This window comes from Pavona decussata, unplaced genomic scaffold (assembly GCF_977016875.1).
Source record: "Pavona decussata unplaced genomic scaffold, jaPavDecu1.1 SCAFFOLD_93, whole genome shotgun sequence".
Taxonomy (NCBI): domain Eukaryota; kingdom Metazoa; phylum Cnidaria; class Anthozoa; order Scleractinia; family Agariciidae; genus Pavona; species Pavona decussata.
Window position 1 is genome coordinate 3110824 of NW_028145510.1, and position 20936 is coordinate 3131759.

Below are 20936 nucleotides of genomic sequence, written 5' to 3' on the forward strand. Positions count from 1 at the left end.
CGCCGTCACCATCGACTTCGGGAGCCTCATCCATTTTCAGGGTGCCTTTCCCCAAAATGAGCAGTTTGTTGGACAAGATTGTGTCTCGTGGGCCCAAAAAGAAGGTTCTTACCAAAGACCAAGCGGCAAGGAGTGTAGTAGTACAGGATATTCCACAAGACACTGCAGCCGATAGCATTGTTATTCATTTTCAACGGCAAAAAAATGGCGGAGGAGAGATCGATCACGTACACATTCCCGAGAAAGGAACGGCTGTCATCACTTTTGAAAGCAGTGAAGGTTTGTCTCTTGATCTCATTGTGTGTTTTCAGTTATCAGGAACAATTTTACTGCGGAGAATTTCATTGTTAGGTTAGGTTTTAGCCAAAGCTTACTTCCGGCTTCATTGAAGTGGATAGTATGGTCCGCCAGAACAGAACTTGCTTTCTTTTTGTCTTATCAGCGGCATGCGATGAGAACACTTAGCAATTTTCCGTTTCGATTCTTTAGCTTAAAAGGTGTTATTTATTACATTCCTATCAACATGAGTTAACTGATGTTTAAGCCTAGTTCGCACAAGAAACATAAACATAAGGGCGAAGTCACGCAAATGCAAATGAAAATTTATGTCGATGTTTTATTTCACAAGTTTGAACAACATAACATAATGACGTGGCAGGAACACAGTGACATAAGCATAACGACATAAAAAAAATTTTTGTTTTCCTTTATGTCGTTATGTCCATGTCGTTATGTCATTATGTTGCCAGTGGCACCGGGCATACTAATGCGAGACTAATGAATAGCGGCACAACTTTAAAATCTCGGATTCGATAAGGAATGTGCTCTGTGTTTGAAGGGGGGGGGGGGGGGGCTGAAAGGCATTTGCTATGTAATTCCTCTCTTCCCAGTAGACTTTGAATTAGCAATCTTCCACAAAGTTACTGAATCAAAGGTACTGAACCATATTGAATTTAAAAAGCAGGCCCGTAGCAAGGCTAAAACAACTGGGGGGCCGCGCAAATTGGTCAACGAAGCTACCCCCACCCCCCTCTCCCTTCTTCGTCACTCAAAAACAGAACAACAAAAAAGCAATAACTTTGCACGGCATAGTTTTTTTGCACATTTCTTTACCGTCTGTATGCGAACTACTTCAATTTCACGTTTGAAGGAGGACATAAACAAACGACGACAAATTTTTCTTTCTCTTTTTAAACTTAGAACCGGGCAATAAGAATCCGACTGCAGGAGAGTTTCTTTCCTGTGGTTCCTGAGAGGACATATCTGTGTGGCTTTCGACAATTCCCGAACTTGTTATATAAACTATAGAGTGACATTTTTATTGCTATGAATGAGCGGATGTCTTAAGAAAACGTCTTAGTAGTTTTATTTCAACAGCTTTTATGGCTTGAAAAACCAACTGTTAGCGGTGAAAACTGAGGTAATTTTTTTTGTGAAAAAAAAAAAAGCATTTGCAGTGTCAGAACTCAAAACTCTTTGTTGCACATTAATTTATTTTAATTATATATTTTTGGCACATTGGCTATAAACTTCCAAAAATTCGGGGGGGGGGGGGGGCTCAAGCCCCCCTGCCCCTTCCCCTGCTACGGGCCTGAAAAGGCGCTCAACAATGTTCACATTCAAATTTATTGCGTAAGTTGGAACGGTATGGTATTAGGGGGATAAGTCACGGTAAGTGTTTCTCTTCTTATTTACCTGGACGAATTCAAACGACTCAAGTTGGGTATAATATGTCTTTACGTGAACAAACTGTTCCTTCAGGGTTCTGTCTATGTGCTGGCGATACTTATTTGGTTTGCGCAATTGGCTAACTGCAAATAAATGATCTTAAAACATCAATAAATCTAATTTTGTCATTTTCCGCCCTTCTCAGAAGAATATTAATCGTCAGGTAAACCTCAGAATGTTTGACTATAATACAAACTCGTCCATTCCTTTAGAAAGGAGAGAGTAGGTAAAGTACTTTAAAACTGTAATAATTGAGTCAAATTTGACTTGGGTCAAGAGAGGATGATCCTCTCTTGTCGTATGGTATAGTTGTATGGGGTCAAGCCAACCAAACGCGATTGGGTATCTTGAAAAATCCTAATTCTGCTAAAAGTGTTGTTCGTTTGATTCATTTTATACCCTAAAGAACTCATACCATTACTCTATTTGTTCAAGCAAATATCATTCCTTTGAATATGCTCTATTTCAAAATAGTCTCAGCCACTTTACACGATGTGTCTAATAAACTTACTCTGCCCAACATCTCCCCTCTATTCACTTGTTAAAATACAATAAAAACATTAATACACCAGATTTTCATCCAATAACAGGTTTTATTACGCCAAACAATCCTGGACAAGTTCTTTAAAAAACCTTTTAGTCTCTAGAATAGTATTCCACCTGATATCTGGAATAAAACTGCACGAAGTTCTACTTAAGGTTCTGTTACTTGAGGGCACCTGTGTTCAGACTCCTACTCTGATTTTCAAATTATCTCGATATTAATAATTAATAGCTACTTCTTTTCTCAAAGCTGCTGATGTATAATTCAAGACGTATATAAGCATTGATTTCTTTTATAAAATGTAATTACTTTCAATCTCTTTTTTATTACTGCTTCATTTCTTTTAGTGTGCATGTCTCGTTAATTTATTGTATATTTTCTTTTTCTCTTTCACTGTCCGCCTCGATTAGCTTTCGCTACTGGCGGTCCAGTGTAATTAGCTTAAAAATCTGGTAACATATGATGAAGATTGATTAATTTCTTTTATTGCTGTCTTTTCTTGTCCCTCACATAGTCGCAGAGAAAGTTACCTGGAACATTTTCAAACACTTGAAGGATCAGAATTAAAACTTGACAAGTTCATTCCAAAAGAGTCCCCCCGGGGTAATCAAAAGAAAACAATGGACTAAATTTTTTTTTTCCACGGAGGTGACATCAACGTGCGTTTATTTAATGCGTTCGCCTCAACAATTACAATGATAATAAGAGATAACAACAGAATTAATTAATAACAAATAAATCAAAAGTAAGTGGGTCTGGGTGGTGTGACAGGAGCTGAAGGAACAGAACTTTCGTCCCAGTTGCGACCCCCATCCTCATCCATGGCCATATGTTTCCCCAAGAGAGGATATGCTCTCTTGGTTTCGAAAATCCTTAAAGGGACATAGTCACCTTTGTGACCGCGCTGACCTGGACACTAGTTTTGTCAGTTTGAAAAGCGTCTACCTCAACCTGAAATCAAAAGTACGCGTCGAATACATCTAGAAATCCGCTTCAATCTTCCCAGTGTTTTACTGGATTTTCAATCTTTTACTGAAAACCTGTTTCTGAGTATGCTTTTGCTCATCCTATGATAGTATTTTATCATATCTGGTTAACTTGAAAACAGTATGGATCGCGTCTCCAGCGAAACATGAAAAGAAGAGGTGGGAAACGTGAAGGCACTGGGTGGAAGAAATCGCCTGAGTCGACTAAAATAACAAGAGAAATCAATCAAAAACATTGGAGAAGAAATCACCATAATATATCTTTGGAAAATCGCATTTTCTCAACCTGGCAAAAGGTTCGTGCGGAGGGAATCTTCGTAAGCGATTTCGAACTTCACGTCATGGCTGCTTGGTTTGGAGCTCAGACGAAGACAACCTTCGGTACACAGTCGATTATCTCCCCGACAAGGACAACCTCTAATAGAACTTTGTTTTCTACGGGTCGAGAAAGCGTTCTTGCAATGACATGGGTTTGGTTCCTAAATTTAGATAGTGTAGAAGCTGTAGAAACGATTGAAAGCAGAAATAAAGCTTACCGGTCGTTTCGTTACGAAGTAGTTTCGCTACACTGCAGTTCAGTCGATTCGCTACGTTTTAAAATTGACACATTCTGTAATATTTGAACTCAGTTTGCTTCTCATGCAAACACTGTGAAACATAAAAACCGCTAGGATAATATTATTTTTCACACGAGCGGATACCGATAAAGTGTAATATGCAAATCAGCTAAGAAATGGTATCTAATGCGCATGTGCACCAGCTGTCCCTTTAAATAACAAGGACTGGAACCAGGTTTGTGAGCCCGCGAGAATGGGCACCCCCCACCAAAGCCATGTTTTCGCGAAAACCGATGGGCTCTAAAATCTGGTTCAGGTCATTGTTATCTAAGGCTTTTCCTTGGTTTCCCTCTTTATTTCCAGTCCTTCCTGCTCCAGGTATTTCAGGGCCTCCTCGATGTGGCTTGCTTCGCCGTACATCTCCCACTGCTTTCGATCCTTACACTCTTCTATCCATATTGGAAATTTTGTTCGAGCTTTAGCAATTGCTTCACGAAAACGAACGACAGTCTTCTCGCTTTTAAACGAAAAACGCTCCATTTTTACGACTCGGTACATATTTTGGTACAGGTCGATAAATAGGTTGCAAGCCTCGTTGTAATTCTCAGCACTGCATTCCTTCTTTGGTTTCAGGCTGAATTCTTTTCCTTGCGGTGTTCTGGGTATTTCTACTTTGTGTTTGGCTTCGATGTCATCAAGTTTCCTTTTGTGTATTTTGATGAGCGCTTTCGCAATTTTGGGTTCAACCTCAAAGCTCTGAATTTCGGGGGAATGGGACGAGGAGGAGGACGTGCGGTCGCTGTGTGTTTCGCTTGTTCTCTCTTCAGGGTAAATGGCTTTAACTGCGGCTGCTAATATGGTGCTGTCTTGGTTAGCTTCACCTTCGTGTCCAACCTCGTTATCAAGCCGGGATTCACTTTCTTCTGTACTCTGAGATCGTATTCCTTCCCCCCTCACGTTATTGAGTACCACTATGCCATTGGATTGATGTACACTCTGTTGCAAGAAGGCGCGGGACTCGTCCACTTGTTTTGATGTTCCTGACATGAAAAATGAATCGGCTGATTCAAACCACTTCACACCAGTTTTGGCAGCAATATCTTTCAATAGATTTTGGGTTTGTTCGCGTGAGATGGATTCCACAAATTCCAAGCAAAGTTCTGCTGATACCACATCAAAGACCTGAAACAAAGGCAATGCATTCATTTGCCAGGTAATAAGCTTTGTGAAAAGCATTGCTCAGTAACGTAATCCTCCGGTCACGTGTGATCTAACAAAACCATTTTAAATGTCAAAATAAGATTACTGTGTACACCTGAAGTCCATATTAAAGTAGAATTTGTTTCATAATATGGACTTCAGTATATCTGACATCACCTATACCGGCTAAATGTAATGCATACAAGGAGTGTAGTTAAATGTCGTGGGTCAGGGTTAGTGGTGGGTAGCGTGGGTTATTGAACATGGGCGTAGCGAAAAGTTAAGGCCACCACGCAGCTCTAAGACCGGCTCGCACGATTAGCTGAAAAAGCAATGGCGAAGCAATTAATAAGCAGAAGAATCAATCAACACTAGCCAGGAAACAATCGGTCCAACGAAATAAGAGATTCTAAAGGGCTACATGCTACCGGAAAAGTTGTGAGTCGTGGACAACTATTACAGTTGTTCTTGCCAATGACTTTAAAACATATTTAAATGAAGATATTAGCTTCTATAAATGGCTAACTTTAAATGTATGCCTTAATTAGTTATACCGCGGTAAACGCGTGTCCTTTCAAACGACTACGTTTAGCAGTCCTCACTAGGACGGAGTGAAACCTAGGTGGAAGTGGAGGGGAACGTTTTTCTTTCCTTTCTATTTTGATTTTCATCGTCCGTTTTCCTTTGATGAAACTGATGAAAAGGAAAGGAGAAGTTAAACCCTGTGCAAGGAGTTTTACCAAATGTGACGTCGGTTTATTAAAAAGATGCGGTGCAGCTTTTTAGTTCATCGAAAAGACATAGGTATCGTTGTAATGTTAGTTTTTCCCTCCCTCGCCACCAAGGTTTCAACTGCTTCTAGCGCTGAGCACTACAACTACACCGCAAAGTCATTCTCACAGGCCCGTAGCCACTATGTACACAGAGGTAACTGAGACACTTACTTCGGTAAAAATTTCAAAGTTCAGGCACAACACAAAGTATTTGGGTTTTGAGTAAAATGGTAGGTCAGCCTTTTAACGGAAACGATTTTTTTGACGTGTTTTCAAACGATTTACAGAACGTGAAGAAAAATGCTGGTAATCACCAGCCAAGGTGGTTGTTCACTGTATTTCAGATCAAGTGCAGAATTTTCTTCTTTTTCAGACATATATCAGGAGACCCAAAATCATGATTCTGTTGGGCGTCACATACCCCAATAGGCCTTGTGAGGGAGTACACCTCACCCTCTTACCCAGAGCTCGGTATGCTTTCAAACAACTGTCCACTGTTATAAGAAAACATAGATACCTCAAAGTGTTGATCATTCTCGAGTACGGTGTCCAAATATGGTTTCACAGTTAAACTATCTTCACCAAAGGCCTGTTTATTCTGCAGAACTGTTGTAACGACTAGTGCAAGACAAGAAAAGATAATTGCAATAAGTAGCGAATATATCGCTGACCAGATGCCTGATGAATGTTGAAACAAATTATACTTTTTTAACGACGGTTGCCACATAGTTTAATAGGAAAAGAATGTTTTAAACATGCATCACGGCATTCTCTATTACATGTTTATATCGTTAATATGGAAAGCTAATCAATATGCCCTGCAATCACTACATGTTACACAAGAATGAAAAGGTTCGGTGTACAATAGCCTGTTAATATCGTATAAAGAGGCAAATCATATATCAACCGTCAGAGTGTATTTCGTCAACCAGTAAGGGAGAACTTGAGGTTGGAAATGTATTGCAGCACAATATTCCCAAGTTGATTTTAATGAATCTAATATTTACAATTTAAGCTTTCTATATGAGGTGTAAACTGCAAAGATTTACCAACAATTTTGAGGGTGCTTTGCTGTTTTAAAGATTTCCTGTTTGTGCAGTGTCCCACTGCCACTTGTGCTGGCAATATGACGTGACAAATCATTGTCTCTGATAACAATTAAATTATGTTTACGTCTCAATTTCCCGTTATTGTGTAACAACGTACTCTCACGAACTGTCAGTTTCTCTGTGAAGCGTAAAGAAAGTAAGCTATTGAAATTTTTAAAATACGATATGTTCCCAAAAGCGAGTTTCTGGATAGATTGACGACAATGAAATTATTAAAACAGTGTTCTATAGATATCTGCTTCAAACTCGAGCTTATACAGATGTTGTGAAGTTCAAGATTTTTACAAAACAAATGTATGGCCGGCGGGCAACCGCTCAGCCCATAGGCCATGGACTTGTTATAGTTATTTAATTACGTAATATATATACATAAAACCAGCAGGCAGGAAATAATTCTCAAGAAGGTCACGACTTTTTTATAACTTATACATGTTTCGAATGAAATTAACGCAATCCATCTTTAGTGCAATCAACAGAACCCGCTACTGAGTGTGAAATCAATTTGTGCAAGGATACAATTGTGTCAAGGCTATAGCTAATTACAACGTGACAATAAATGAAGCGCATATAACTAATTACAATAAGCGACAAGAAAGTAAAAAATATAGCTAATTCAATATGGCGTGACGATATTAAAGAAACGTAACAGAAAATATACAGCTATTTCAAGTAACGTTGTCGGTTCAAAGCATGAAGCTAAAAGACAAGACCGAAAGTTTACGTGGGATTTTTGTAAATTAATTCATCCACAGGGGGCCCACACAAGCTATGTGACCGTTTGTATTTTGAATTTATAGAGGCAATGTATGGGAATATCGAAAATCCTCGTATTATCGTACTACATTGCGATAGATATTCTCATTTAACATCAAAATAAACGTAGTTTTACCTTAAATGTTGTGTGTTGTCGTTCCTGAGGTTGAAGACGGCGATTTTAGCCATTTGAAGGGTTCGGCGTTGGACGTTCACTCGAGCGTAATAGGAGCTTCTATTACGCTCGAGTGAACGTTCAACGCCGAACTCTTCAAATGGCTAAAATCGCCGTCTTCAACCTCAGGAACGACAACACACAACATTTAAGGTAAAACTACGTTTATTTTGATGTTAAATGAGAATATCTATCGCAATGTAGTACGATAATACGAGGATTTTCGATATTCCCATACATTGCCTCTATAAATTCAAAATACAAACGGCCACATAGTTTGTGTGGGCGCGCTGTGATTCATCGAAATCAGTCATGTCTGGAGAAAACAATAGGTTGTAATTAGCAGTGCAATGACCTGCACGTGCAGGGATGATTTTGATGAAATTATTCATAAAAAATAATCCCACATAACATTGCGGTCTTGTCTTTTAGCTTGATTTTAATCCGACAACGTTAGCTGTATACTGAGTACACAAACAAAACTAAATACGTAGCCAGTGAAAAAATGACAAAGAAAAAATTGCCTATTGTGCGAGGGTTGTTTCCAATGAATATGCTATTGCAAGTTATTTTTTAATTATTCAATTCCTCCGGTTTGCGAGAAACTTCGCACATTTAGCAAATTCAGTAAAATGAATCCATTTCTTTACGCGTTTTCATCTTAATGAATTTCTAATGGGGGGAAATACATGATCGGAAAAGCAATCGATCAAAAGATGTCAATCAATAAAGTAAGTTAATTGATAAAACGATGACCAATCGATAGTCACACAATTTTGATTGGCAAAACACGAAGATCAGAAAGTTAGTTTACTTGTGACACGCGCGCACGATTTGCCACTCCCCCCATTATAAAAGCCTTAATAAATGGCGGGCTGGAAGAAAACTTAGTCAAGTACGCAAGAAGTTCAACTCTCTGTAAGATGCATAATCAAAGGATATTAACACTATCATTTTTCAGAAAACGTTGGCGAGCTTTTTACAGTTTCAAATAAGAGGGGAGAACGCGGAAGCGCTTTGAAAGTTTAACGATCGTGTATGGAAGGTCGGCCACCTTCAATACTCCTGTTGTTGGCAAAGTTCCTTACGCGGAAGCTCTTTGAAAGTTTAACGATCGCAGGAAGATGCAGTGCAACTTTTTAGTTCATCGAAAAGACATATGTATCATTGAAATGTTAGTTTTTCACCTCCTTCGCCACCAAGTTTTCAGCCGTTTCAATTTTGGACTATGAAAGCTCGTGATCAAACTTTTATAGTCTTAAGTGCTATCCACAACTGAAAGGCATGGTATGCAAACCCCACCTCTCTCTTCCCAGTGCATTAATTGTTTTCCCAGATGTAAGCTTAATATGTATACTGGTTAACAAAGTCTGTAACAAAGAAAACGTTCATCACATCACGAAAGCGAAACGAAAACGATCTGCGAGGTCTCGAAATTAAATATTCAAATCGACAATGAAAGTCACGTTTCACTCCGCATCTGCGTCGGTTTCCCAGAAACTTAACATAATAACCTATCTCACCTTCAGGTTTATCGAAAGTTATGACAGCGATTCCTCTTTTACTGACTGCAATGCTTTCGATATCGCCACCGCCATTCTTCTTACGCTGGAAATGAATAATTAGATCTTCCGCTGTTGTTGACGCTTGGAAGCCCGTTACATGTATAGTTCGAGAAAAACTTGTTGGGTTAATGACACAAATCTCATCGAATGTTCGAACAACCACTGAACCAGCCGCAATTCTCTCGGTATCACAGCTGTTAGCAGCCATAGTAGTGTACTAGTAAGCCTGATGTGAAATGAGATGCAACAATTGGTTTTCCCAGAAACCGAAATTAAAAGAGGAAATGACGTATCTTTACCGGGAATCCCCGGTTGTTGAAAGTACCCGAAAATAGAAATTTCAGTAACGTGAAGTCTTTTCCTGTATGGTACTTACCATAAAAATAACTAAGAAACTAACATCAATATTTTTCACGAATTTTTAAAATCAAGGGTCAGTGGCAAAGCGCACAGAAATCGAAGAGGAAAAAAACGGAAGCTCAGGCAGATAATTTTCCGTGGCAACCCGTGATTTGGTTCCAGTCTTACGCCTTTATTTTTCTCGGAAGTATAAACTGCCGTCGCCATCGTTTCTGTCGTTTTAATTTGGGTGCCTCATCCATTTTCAGGGCGCTTTCCTCCAAAATGACCAGTTTGTTGGACAAGATTTTGTCGTATGGTCCCAAAACGAAGGTTCTTACCAATGACCAAGCCAAGCGGAGTGTAGTGGTCCAAAATATTCCACCAGACACTGCAGCCGATAGCATTGTTATTTATTTTCAGCGGCAAAAGAATGGCGGCGGAGAGATTGATCACGTACACATTCCCGAGAAAGGAACGGCTGTCATCACTTTTGAAAACAGTGAAGGTTGGTCAGTTGATCTTATCGTGTGTTTTCTGTTATCAGGACCAATTTTACTGCGGAGAATTTAATTGTTAGGTTAGCTTTAAGCCAAAGCTTACTTCCGGCTTCATTGTGGTCGAAGTGGATAGTCCGCCAGAACAGAACTTGTTTTCTTTATGTCTTATCAGCGGCATGCGATGAGAACACTTAGCAATTTCCGAATACTTTTATTGCCTTTTTGAAGGTAAATTCATGTCAGTTAAGCATCTGTTTGGATTCTTTAGCGAAAAAGGTGTTATTTTATTACATTCCTATTAACGTTAGTTAACTGATGCCTAAGCCTGGGTCACACTAGAAACATAACGACATAAGGGCGAAGTCACGCAAATGCAGATAAAAATTTATGTGGCGATGTTTTATTTCACAAGTTTGAACAACATAACATAATGACGTAGCAGAAATATAATTACATAAGCACAGCCTGACATAAAGAAAAAAAAATTGATCTTTTCTTGATGTCGTTATGTCATCATGTCGCCAGTGTGCACCAGGCGTACTGATGCGAGACTATAAATGAGTAGCAACATAACTTTAAAATCTCGGATTGGATAAGGAGTGAGGGTGGGGGCAGGAACTGAAAGGCATTTGGTATGTAAACCCGACCTCTCTCTTCCCAGTTGACTTTGAATTAGCCATCTTCCACAAGGTTACTGAATCCTTCGAGGGTTCTTGGCTTATTGACTTAAAAAACGGTGTTCAGTTCGACAATGTTGAATTTTAATATATTGTATAAGTTAGAACAACATGGTATTAGGGAATCAGTTACGGTAAGTGGTTCTCCTTTTATTTTTCTGGACGAATTCAAACAACTCAACTTGGGTATAATATTTTTAAACCTGAACAAACTCTTTGTGATGTTCCTTAGGGTTCTATCTATTTGGTGATTGTACTTTTTTGGTTTACGCAATTGGCTAACTGCAACTAAATGATTTAAAACATTTAGAAATCATGTTTTCTCATTTTCTGCTCTTATCAAAGAATATTGATCGTGAGGTAAACTTCTGAATGTTTGACTGTAATACAAACTCGTTCATTTCTTTAGATAGGAGAGTAGATAAAGTACTTAAGTGAAATAATTGAGTCAAAAATCAGATTGGTTTTATTACTTAGAAAATCAGTAAATCGTTAGGAATCATTGCATGACTAATGCAGTTTGTTCCAACGTCTACGTTATAGCATATCTACCTGTCTTTGATCCTCCCTTTTTGTCGTATAGTATAGTTGTATGGGGTCAAGCTGTCCAAATGCATCTTGAAAAATCCTAATTCTGCTAACAGGGTTCTTCGTTTGATTCATTTTACACTGTACAGAACTCTATATGTTCAAGCAAATATTATTCCTGTGAATATACTTTATCTCAAAACAGTCTCCACCACTATGCACGATGTGTCTAATAAACTTACTCGGCCCAACATCTCCATTCTACTCACTTCCTCAAATACAATAAAAACATTAATACACCTGATTTTCATCCAATAACGATTTTTACACCAATGACATGATATGAAATCGTTATTTGAATAGGGTAGCACCTTCAGCTAATTTACAATGAAATTACTGTTATAAACGGAGGCCCTATATACAAATAATATCCATGCTAAAAAATCAATAAACTATAACTAAAATTATATGCAGAGAAAAACGAATCAAAGGCTCCTGTGAGCCAACTCGTGAATGCAGATGACACATAGTAATTGAAATTTAGACGACTACGGAAACTTCCTTGAAAGCTAAAAGAAATTATATCTTTGCCCGATTATGTACCGAAAAATAACCATTCTTGTACTATAAAGATGATTGTCAAACTATTCTCTACAGATTGAATAAGATTATTCTGATGCGCCGATTAAAAAAAATCACGTGTTTTTTTAATTCAAAGTTCATAGAAGCACGCCAGGTGCAGCTACGTCATGCAAATTTGTGTCCGATAATCCGGGGCTACTGGATTTTGCGATCGGGCTAGTGGATTCTGACCATCACTTGCCCGATGGGCAAGTCATTGAAGTTTTTTTGGGAATTAAAATTACAAAATTACTGTAGGGCATACTTTTTTAACTTCCAGGTAGAATTGTGTTTTTCAAGCCGATCTCACAAAGGGAAATCTGTTCAACAAAGTATCACATTACATTTCACGCCCGACATAAATGCGTGAAATTTTTCCTTTGGAGTTCAGTCCACGCAGTCCTCAAGTAGAAATAATGAACTATGACAAGCTCTTGCTAAATAAGAATTATTTATCGACCGCGTCCTTTTGCTCTCCCATAAATTACCAGTTGTAAATTTCGAAAATGAAACATTTTTCCCTTTGAAACCTCACAAGATCTGAAAGTGTTCATTTCACCAGAAATTTGCATAATTTTGTTTACGACGTCAATGATGCGTGACATGGCACGTTCCGCTTTCGCGTAAAAACTGACAAATTGAATTATTTTTCAATTACGTTATTTCTAAATTAAATTATTTTTAATTCCTTAAAGAAACCACACTTTGTAGAAAAAACGAAAAAAACCTATAACTTTGCTCAGATTTAACGAAAAATCTCCATTCTTACACTAAAATGATTGTCAAATTATTCTCTACAGAATGAATAAGAGAATTCTGACGCGTCGTGAAAAAAATTTTCACTTTTTTTTTTTTTTTCACTAATTGAGTTTACGACCCCGGACTTTCTGAAAAACTGAAAAAACTTGTAACTTTGCTCAGATTTAACGTAAAATCTGCATTCTTGCACTAAATGATGTTCAAATTATTCTCTACATATTGAAAAAGAAAATCCTGATGCGCCGTGAACATGAACAATAAATGTTCGCGTGTTTTTTCCACTAATTGAATTTAAAACTCACTCACTGCGCACGCCCGAAAGTTAACTACAGAACCGACCGACCAACCAAGTCAACAGTCAGCTATCGCTATAACTCGTTTATAGCGCATACGCGCATTCACGAGTTAAAAACGAAAGAAAAACAATAAAATAATAAGCTAATTCACAAATTGCGATTTTATACAATACAGCCATGGTAATAAAACGACTTCTTGCTGCATTCCAGCCTAACATTAGGGACAGATGATGTCCCTGGTATAGATGATGGCTTTGCCTTGTCGTCCTAGCTACAATATCTCTGTTAAAAGTGAAATTCCTATTAAAAGATTGAGGAACACGCCCCTGAAGGCAACGCTTTACCAATTTTAACACGTGCTTCTCGCGCCGTTAATAACTCAAGAGTGTCATAGCGAAGGTATTTGATTGCTTCGTCACTACTTGATGTTCGCATAATTATACGGGCGGTACGCCTCTGAAGCCTCTCAAAATTATCTGCATTAACCCTACCACAACAGCCCCAGACTAGATCACAACAGTCGAGGACCGGTAAAATGAAGGACTTGTATATGACGTTTGCAGTATGCATGCTAATGTCGTTTCTGACTTGACTCAGCACGCCTAGACGTTTCCCTGCCTTACTGATAAGATACTTAACATGGGTGCTTAAAGGTCAAGGCCTCGTCTAGTACAATGCCCAGATACCGGAATTTCGTCAACCAGAATTCCGTCAATCATAAACAGGTTATTTAAAAAAACCTTTCAGTCTCTACAATTAGAATGAGCTACGGTATGGAACATTACAGTATTCCACCTGATATTCGAAAACTGTAAAAAACATGATTTTAAGATAACACTGCATGATATTCTACTTACGGTTCTGTTACTTGAGGGCACCGATGTTGACACGTCTACTGTGATTTCCAAACTATCTCAATATTAATAATCAATAGCTACTTCTTTTCTGAAAGCTACTGATGTATAATCCTAGACATATATATGCGTTTATTTACTTTATAAAATGTAATTACTTTCGATCTCTTTTATTGTACTGCTTCATTTCTTCTAGTGTGCATGTCTCTTTAATGTACTGTATAATTCTTTTTCTCTTTCACTGCCCGCCTCTATTAGCTTTCGCTACTTCCGGACCAGTGTAATTAGCTTAAAAATCTGGTAACATATGAGAAAGAGTGATTAATTTCTTTTATTGTTGTCTTTTCTTGTCCCTCACGTAGTCGCAGAGAGAGTCCTGGAGCATTCTCAAACACTTGAAGGATCAGAATTAAAACTTGACATGTTCATTCCAAAAGAGTCCCCTGAGGTAATATAAAGAAAACAATGGACTATATGTAGATTTTTTTTCCTACTGAGGTTTCAAGTTTATTTAGTTTTCCAAAACGTTACTAAGAATGAACACCGCCTGCAAATAGCGAGCTAATCTAGGCAGGCGGTGTTAAGGACATACATACACGAATTACTAATTGAAGGCGTTAAAAAAGTCATTTTGAGGTGACATCACAGTGCGCTCATTTAATGCTTTCGACCCAACAATTACAAAGATAATAAGAGATAACAACAGAATTAAACATTAACTAATAGCAAATAAATCGAAAGTAAGTGGGAGTGGGTGGTGTAGCTGGAGCCGAAGGAAGATAACTTTCGTCCCAGTTGCGACCTGACTCCCTCAAGGTAAGATAATCTGAAAATTACAGTAGGAGGGTACACGATAAACAATTAAGAACTAGCAGTTCTCATTGAGAAGTGAGTGCTGCCGTTTCAGGTGTTTTTGGATGCAAATACGACAATGAGAATTTCAACAAAAATATAACCTATTTTCTTTGCAAAATAACATGGTTACATGTATGTTCTTTGAGTATAACATCAACAAGTTACTATTGGTGTTCCTAAGGCTTTTGTTGGGATTATGCTTGTAGCAATTGCTAAAAGTGGAAAAGAAGTATATTGGTTAACGAAAACGGAAGGTGTATTAAACGAATAACACTGTCTAACCGTAACGCAACATGTAATAATAAGGGCTTTTTAACTGATCCTTAGAATGGTTAGTGACACTTTCTTTTGTCAATCTAGCGCAACGTGGAAATAAACTAAATGCTTGGCGATCTCCATGACATAAGATGTCATCGATATTTGTTTGTGTCCATAAATCGACCGAATTCGAATTTGTCGAACCAACATTTCTCGATGGCTTCAAGAACATGAAGGCTGCCTATCGGCAGCAACAATTGCAATTAGCGAAACGGAGCTAGACTGTACGTTTTTCGCTTACGCAGATAAAACTGGAGAAGACTTCTTCGTGATGGGTCATCCCCATCGTTACATTTTGGCTACTTCATTATGTTTGGATCTGTGTGTCGATGCTCGTTAACAGTGCAAGATAAGTTTTTTCTTGTTTTTGTGTTGTTTTTGTTCTTGCATACGCTACTGAATGCTAGGTAAACATGGTGGTGGAGTTCGTATTCGACATACAGCAAACTTGTGAATATGACCCTTCCAAAAATATCCCTCTTCCTTCCTCTTCAGTAGTTTCACGTTATTGCATATATCATTTTTGTAGGTTTTTCAGAAAGTTGAGGCACGCGTGAGCATTGATGAATTCCACATGCCACCTCAAGAATTTCAAAACTTGCTGGAAATTCTTAGGGAAAACACGGGAGTGGTATGTCGCGAGGGATCCAAGAAGCTCATTCTGTCTGGAAAGTTCAGCCAGATTGAAGCTGCAAACAAACTTCTCCAGTACCTCATTAAGCCGAAAGGAGAAAATGAAGCCAGCAGCTTCGAAGTTCAACCGCAGTTCATCAAATTACTGAAACAGGTCTACGAAAGGGAGCTACAAGAAATAGAAGGGAAGTTTGCTGTGAAGATTGTTTGCAATGAAAATGCGTCTGAAGTATGCATTTCTTCAAAACAAATGTCAAAAGGCCAAAACCGCTTCCAGGAAGGTTGTGAAGCATTCATTGACCTCTACCAGAAATTTCATCCGAAGATAAGACGTGAGGTAGTTGAACTCCCGAATGAAGCCATTGAAAGTCGTATTCGCGAGGTGATTAGCTTTGTCGAGACTAATAATCCTGCGATCGTTGAAAAAGTAGAGAACAGCTTGGTGGTTTACGCAGAGAAAGATGACATTAGCAGCTCAGTACATGCATTAAAAGAGACGCTTGGTTTAAGGGAAGACAGCAGTAGCAGAAAGACCAGACGGGTTAAAGGAAATGAGAACCGTGATACTCGTGAGTACTTCGAAACGCAACCCCTAGGTTTCAACTTGCCACAGCGTCTGGATCAAGTCCTAAATAACGGAGTGGTGCTCTCATTATACCAGGGAGATATAACTGATGAACAAGTGGATGCCATTGTCAATGCAGCCAATGAAAACCTTCAACATGGCGCTGGCGTGGCGGGTGCAATAGTACGGAAAGGAGGCCATAAGATACAAGATGAGTCCAACCGATTAACAAAAAAGTACGGACAGCTTGATGTCGGTAAAGTCGCTTATACCACTGGAGGTTTTCTTCCATGTCGTTTCGTGATTCACGCAGTTGGTCCCAGATGGGGGGCACATGGGAGAGAGCAATGTATAGTCCTCCTTCGTCAAGCTTGTGTGCAAAGTCTCAGGTTGGCAGTGCGGTTAGAGCTTTCTTCGATTGCGCTTACGGCAATTAGTTCTGGTATTTTTGGCATGCCGAAACACATCTGTGCTCAAGTCATGTTCAAAGCGGTGGAGGAGTTTAGCGCAAGTGATGACGCCGAATTTAGCACTCTTCGTGATGTGCGCATAGTCATCATTGATGATCCAACCATCAGCGTCTTCCAAGAAGAGTTTGTCAAACGCTACCTTTCCAAAGAAGCATCACCAGGAACGGTGACCAACCAGCAGCCTCCATCTCACGAGGAAAGAGAAACTTCCCCTCCCAACAAGAAACAAGATCCGCACAATTCTAGTGGAGATAATTCAGTTGATTCATTGGAACGTACGCAGACTGAAGATAACAAGTCATCCGATGCCAAGTCCGAGAAGGACGAAGAGTTGGAGTCACCAAGAGAACAAACTGCAAAAGACGAAGATAACAATCAACGTGACGTATTCGACAGTACCAAGGAAAGGCCACTTTCCAACCAAGGTACTGAAACAGAACAAGAAGGAGTCGATAGCGAACGAAAGGACGATAACAAACGTAAGCCTTCTAAGCCTTCATCTGGTAGAGGGAGAGGTAATCTTGCTCTAACATTTCCTGGAAAAGACAGATCAACGCCAAATAGAAGCATCCATTTGCAAGGACAGCATGGCAGTGCTGTGAGAGGAAGAGGTGTCACTTCTAAAATTGTAACCACCACGTACTCACCACCTGGTCTTACCGTTACGGAAGAGGGAAAAAACTTTGCAAGACATCTTGACAATCATGAGAACGACAAGAAGACTAATGGCAAGGAATCAGTTGAATACAAGAAGGAGACGGAGGTAGTTGAATCCAAGAAGACTTGGTCGCAAAAAGGCAGGCAATCTCGAGAATCTGAAAGTCAAAAACAGAATCAATCTCAAGTAAAGGCGACTGACGAATCTGAAGAAAATACTCCAACAGAAGAGAAAATATTACCTGAGCCAAATTTAAACCAAGAAAACGCCCCTGAAAACGCTTTGCCACCTAGAGAAAAGATTACAGACGTAGATAAATCACCGGAGGGATCCGAAGCTGATGACGGTACGAAACTCTCTACTATTGAAAAGACAAAGAACGCCAGGCCGAGACGCGATCAGTGCAAAAATCAACACTCGAACATTGACGAGGACGTAAAGGAAGTACCACACCCCGATGCCGACGCGGAAAACGATGGCAGAATGACGTCACATGATCCATTGGTTTCTCAAACTGCAAGTGGACAAATGGAGGCTGTGATCAAAGCTTCGGCTGAAGGTGAGTCAATTACACGTGGCCCTCATCCTTCCTCCGATCTTCAAGCCTCGCGTCAAGGCGTCAATAAAGTAGATGGAGACGTTGAAGGAGACAGCAAAGATGCCCAGTCCGGAAGATCCCGTGAAGTTTCTGAAACAGGTACAAAGTCTTGTTTCTTGTTTTTTGCTTGTTTGTGTGTTTGTTCCTTTATTGGTTTTGTTTTGTTTTTTTTGTTTTTTTCTTTTTTTGTTCTTGCACCCAGATAGCTACAATATCTACGGTGTGGTGAGTTTCAAAGTGCATTTAATGCTGGCTCTGTTGTTCTCTCTTGTGTCAGTGTGAAGTACCCTAACGGCTACGACAGCAGATGTTATTTCTCTTTCGAGACTGAAAACGGTTTGAAGTCAATACAGAATCAGCCACACAAATTTCTTAGATGCAATGTCCGCCACCGATTCTTTAGACAACAGGATTTTATCGTTTAGCCGTACAACTTAATGGTCATCCAATGTAGTTAATATAACTCCTACTTTAACTTATTTCAGATCCAGTAACACTTAAGGATACGTATAACAATGGTCACATGCGCGAACCTAGCTGTTTGATGTGCATAAATTTAAACAAAGACCCTATTTACTCATCGAAATGTGGGCGCGGCCACTTCTACTGCGAGTCCTGCATAAAATATCTTCTTGAGAAGGCGCAGATCTGTCCACAGTGTGAGAAGGAGGGTCTTCCGAGAGGAAACCAACCTATTGGGTGTATGAGCTGGACAACGCAGACACAGCGTTCGCTGCCCGGGTACCAGGATTGTGAAATCATTGAGGTCTGTTTCAGTTTTGAAAAAGGAATTCAAGGTATTTTCTCGTTTGGGCACTGGTGCTGAAAACCCCGTTCATCTAAAACAATGTACACATTTAAGCCACTACAATAAAAAAAATCATTCAACACACCCGAAATATCTCAAATCGACTAACTGATGTGAAGGAAGATGACTTACCGGTGTCGTTCCTGTAGAGTATCCACGCATTTACTTTTCGACCGATTGTTACTTGCACGTGTATGCAGTCAGAGTGAATACAGTAGCAGATAATTCTGTTCTCTTTTAAGTTTGTTACTGCCACTATCAAATTACAGAATATTAACGAAATGCAAAACACACCGCGAATATTTTTTAGCTGTATAAGCACGCGAAAATATTTAGGAACAAGAACTGAAAGAAATGCTTCGATAGGCATGAGCCTTAGCGCTTCTTGCGCTTCTTTAGTGTTCTTTAAAATTCTCCAGTGCTTGTTGTTGATTCTTTTACACCCAGATGTCTTTGTATTTTTAATTACGGCTTACTCACTTCATACTTAATCTTTTATACAACTGACTTTATGACATGTTCTTCTAAGGTTTGCGCGCGCACAAAAGACAGGTAACCTGTGCATCATAACTCGGTACTAAGGTAATGTACACATGTCGCGTAGGATACGCATGTTGTGGAGATACAATGACCTCAATTCGACTAGTCATTACACGCGCATTTCTTCGAAAAATTTTTTATGAGTATTTTGATTGCGTCTGTATAGAAACTGAGGACTGTACTTTTATCTTTATTGTAGGTGCCGAACATCCCAATCCCGGAAAGCCATACAGTGACTTGGTTTTCATTGCCTTCCTCCCTTGCAATGCAGAGGGGCAAGAGTTGTGCTTTCTGTTAAAGATGGCGTTTGAAGCGGGGTTACTTTTTACAATTGGAACTTCACCCGCTACTGGAGAGGAGAATGTGATCGTGTGTAATGGCATCGAACTGAAGACAAGTCCAAGTGGAGGCCCAGCTAAGTACGGCTGTACCCTTCCCACAGTTCCCTAGTTAATGATTCGATCTGAGACCAACTGAAGGGCTCAGGGCATGACCAACTGATCGTGCTTTTTAGGTCATTTTCGTTGATTTGGCGGGCTCAGATTTGCCTAATAGTTTTCATGTGGCCTTACATTCTTTCCTCCCTCAGTGTTACTTTCCTAAAGGATTTGAAGGCCACATGCAAAAAATTCCAGAAATCGTAGTGAAAAAAAAAACAAACAAACAAAAAGCGATCTAAAAAGCAGTTATGGGTGGGTTATGCCCCAATCCCTTCATTAATAGTCTACAATATATAGGATAAAACCTCAAATGAAGGGCCCTTCTAAGTATTTGTTAAATGATTTCTAGGTTGTGTTTGCTATTTTTGTTAAAAGTGCTGAAGAATGAATTAGTGTTCTTATTGGAATATAATTGACAGTAACAAGAGGCTCAGTTGTATATTTTACAATGATATGCTATTACCTTACCAATTAATAGTCAGTTCCTTTAAACAAATGTCGAGATTAGCCATGTCCTTGCTACTTAATTCAGTTAATCATCCTCTTTACTCTCCTAACAGCTATGGCTATCCAGACCCCAGCTACCTTGATCGAGCGAAGAGTCAGCTAGCAGAAAAGGGAATAACACAGCTTCGTCCGTCAGCGATGTCTACCGGAGATTACTCTTACGTATAGATATATTTTTAAAAAACTTTATCAACGACTTTTCTCAGTAAGAATGACATGTGGAGCTATGGTCATACTCTAGTACATAACCTAAGATTAGTCTAGAAAAAAAAAGAAAAGGAAAGTCTTGTTTGTTTACAATGCATGCTTTGAGATTTTACTATTGATCGCAAAAGTTGCCAGAAAAATCTGACCATTTTAAACTAGCATTAAACCACTAGGAGCCCACGTGCACACACCGATCTGGTTTTTGAGCAGTGATATGAAATCGCAACTAGAATCGCGCTCGTTCCTACGGCTGCCAAGCATGGTCTCCGAATACAGAAGCAAAAGTAAAAATAAGTAGCCATACCACAACTCAATAACACGTCCACGTGTGAAAGGATTCTATCATCTTTGCCTGCGTGGTTTGAATTGAAAA

General features: G+C 39.2%; 3 protein-coding genes across 4 annotated transcripts in view; 1 reads left to right on the forward strand and 2 right to left on the reverse strand.

Moving 5' to 3' along the window:
• LOC146473640 (uncharacterized) overlaps window positions 1-20936 on the reverse strand; it is a 71949-nt gene that overhangs the window by 19629 nt on the left and 31384 nt on the right. The gene's annotated exons all lie outside the window — the stretch shown is intronic.
• LOC146473641 (uncharacterized) lies at window positions 23-20605 on the forward strand. Of its 2 annotated transcripts, XM_085118345.1 has the most exons (7): window positions 222-279; window positions 9999-10237; window positions 14327-14412; window positions 15667-18160; window positions 18547-18858; window positions 19609-19828; window positions 20410-20605. In XM_085118345.1, exons 2-7 carry the CDS (start codon window positions 10015-10017, stop codon window positions 20522-20524), a joined length of 3450 nt encoding a protein of 1149 aa, XP_084974471.1. In that variant the 5' UTR covers window positions 222-279; window positions 9999-10014; the 3' UTR covers window positions 20525-20605. The 2 variants fall into 2 exon arrangements, with proteins under 2 accessions (XP_084974470.1, XP_084974471.1); XM_085118344.1 differs by lacking the exon at window positions 9999-10237 and having other exon boundaries at window positions 23-279.
• LOC146473642 (uncharacterized) lies at window positions 2922-9972 on the reverse strand. The gene is made up of 3 exons (XM_085118361.1): window positions 9349-9972; window positions 6306-6406; window positions 2922-4997 (listed from the first exon to the last, which is right to left on the reverse strand). Exons 1-3 carry the CDS (start codon window positions 9596-9598, stop codon window positions 4143-4145), a joined length of 1206 nt encoding a protein of 401 aa, XP_084974487.1. The 5' UTR covers window positions 9599-9972; the 3' UTR covers window positions 2922-4142.

Bases quoted from the DNA above. Each gene is read 5' to 3' on its own strand.
- LOC146473641 (XM_085118344.1), top strand. From the start codon at position 57: ATGAGCAGTTTGTTGGACAAGATTGTGTCTCGTGGGCCCAAAAAGAAG. The intron at 280-14,326 runs GTTTGTCTCTTG...TCCCTCACGTAG, and splicing joins CACTTTTGAAAGCAGTGAAG to TCGCAGAGAGAGTCCTGGAG. The intron at 18,859-19,608 runs GTATTTTCTCGT...TCTTTATTGTAG, and splicing joins TTTTGAAAAAGGAATTCAAG to GTGCCGAACATCCCAATCCC.
- LOC146473642 (XM_085118361.1), bottom strand. From the start codon at position 9,598: ATGGCTGCTAACAGCTGTGATACCGAGAGAATTGCGGCTGGTTCAGTG. The intron at 6,407-9,348 runs GTGAGATAGGTT...GTCTTGCACTAG, and splicing joins AACTTTCGATAAACCTGAAG to TCGTTACAACAGTTCTGCAG. The intron at 4,998-6,305 runs GTATCTATGTTT...CCTTTGTTTCAG, and splicing joins AGAATGATCAACACTTTGAG to GTCTTTGATGTGGTATCAGC.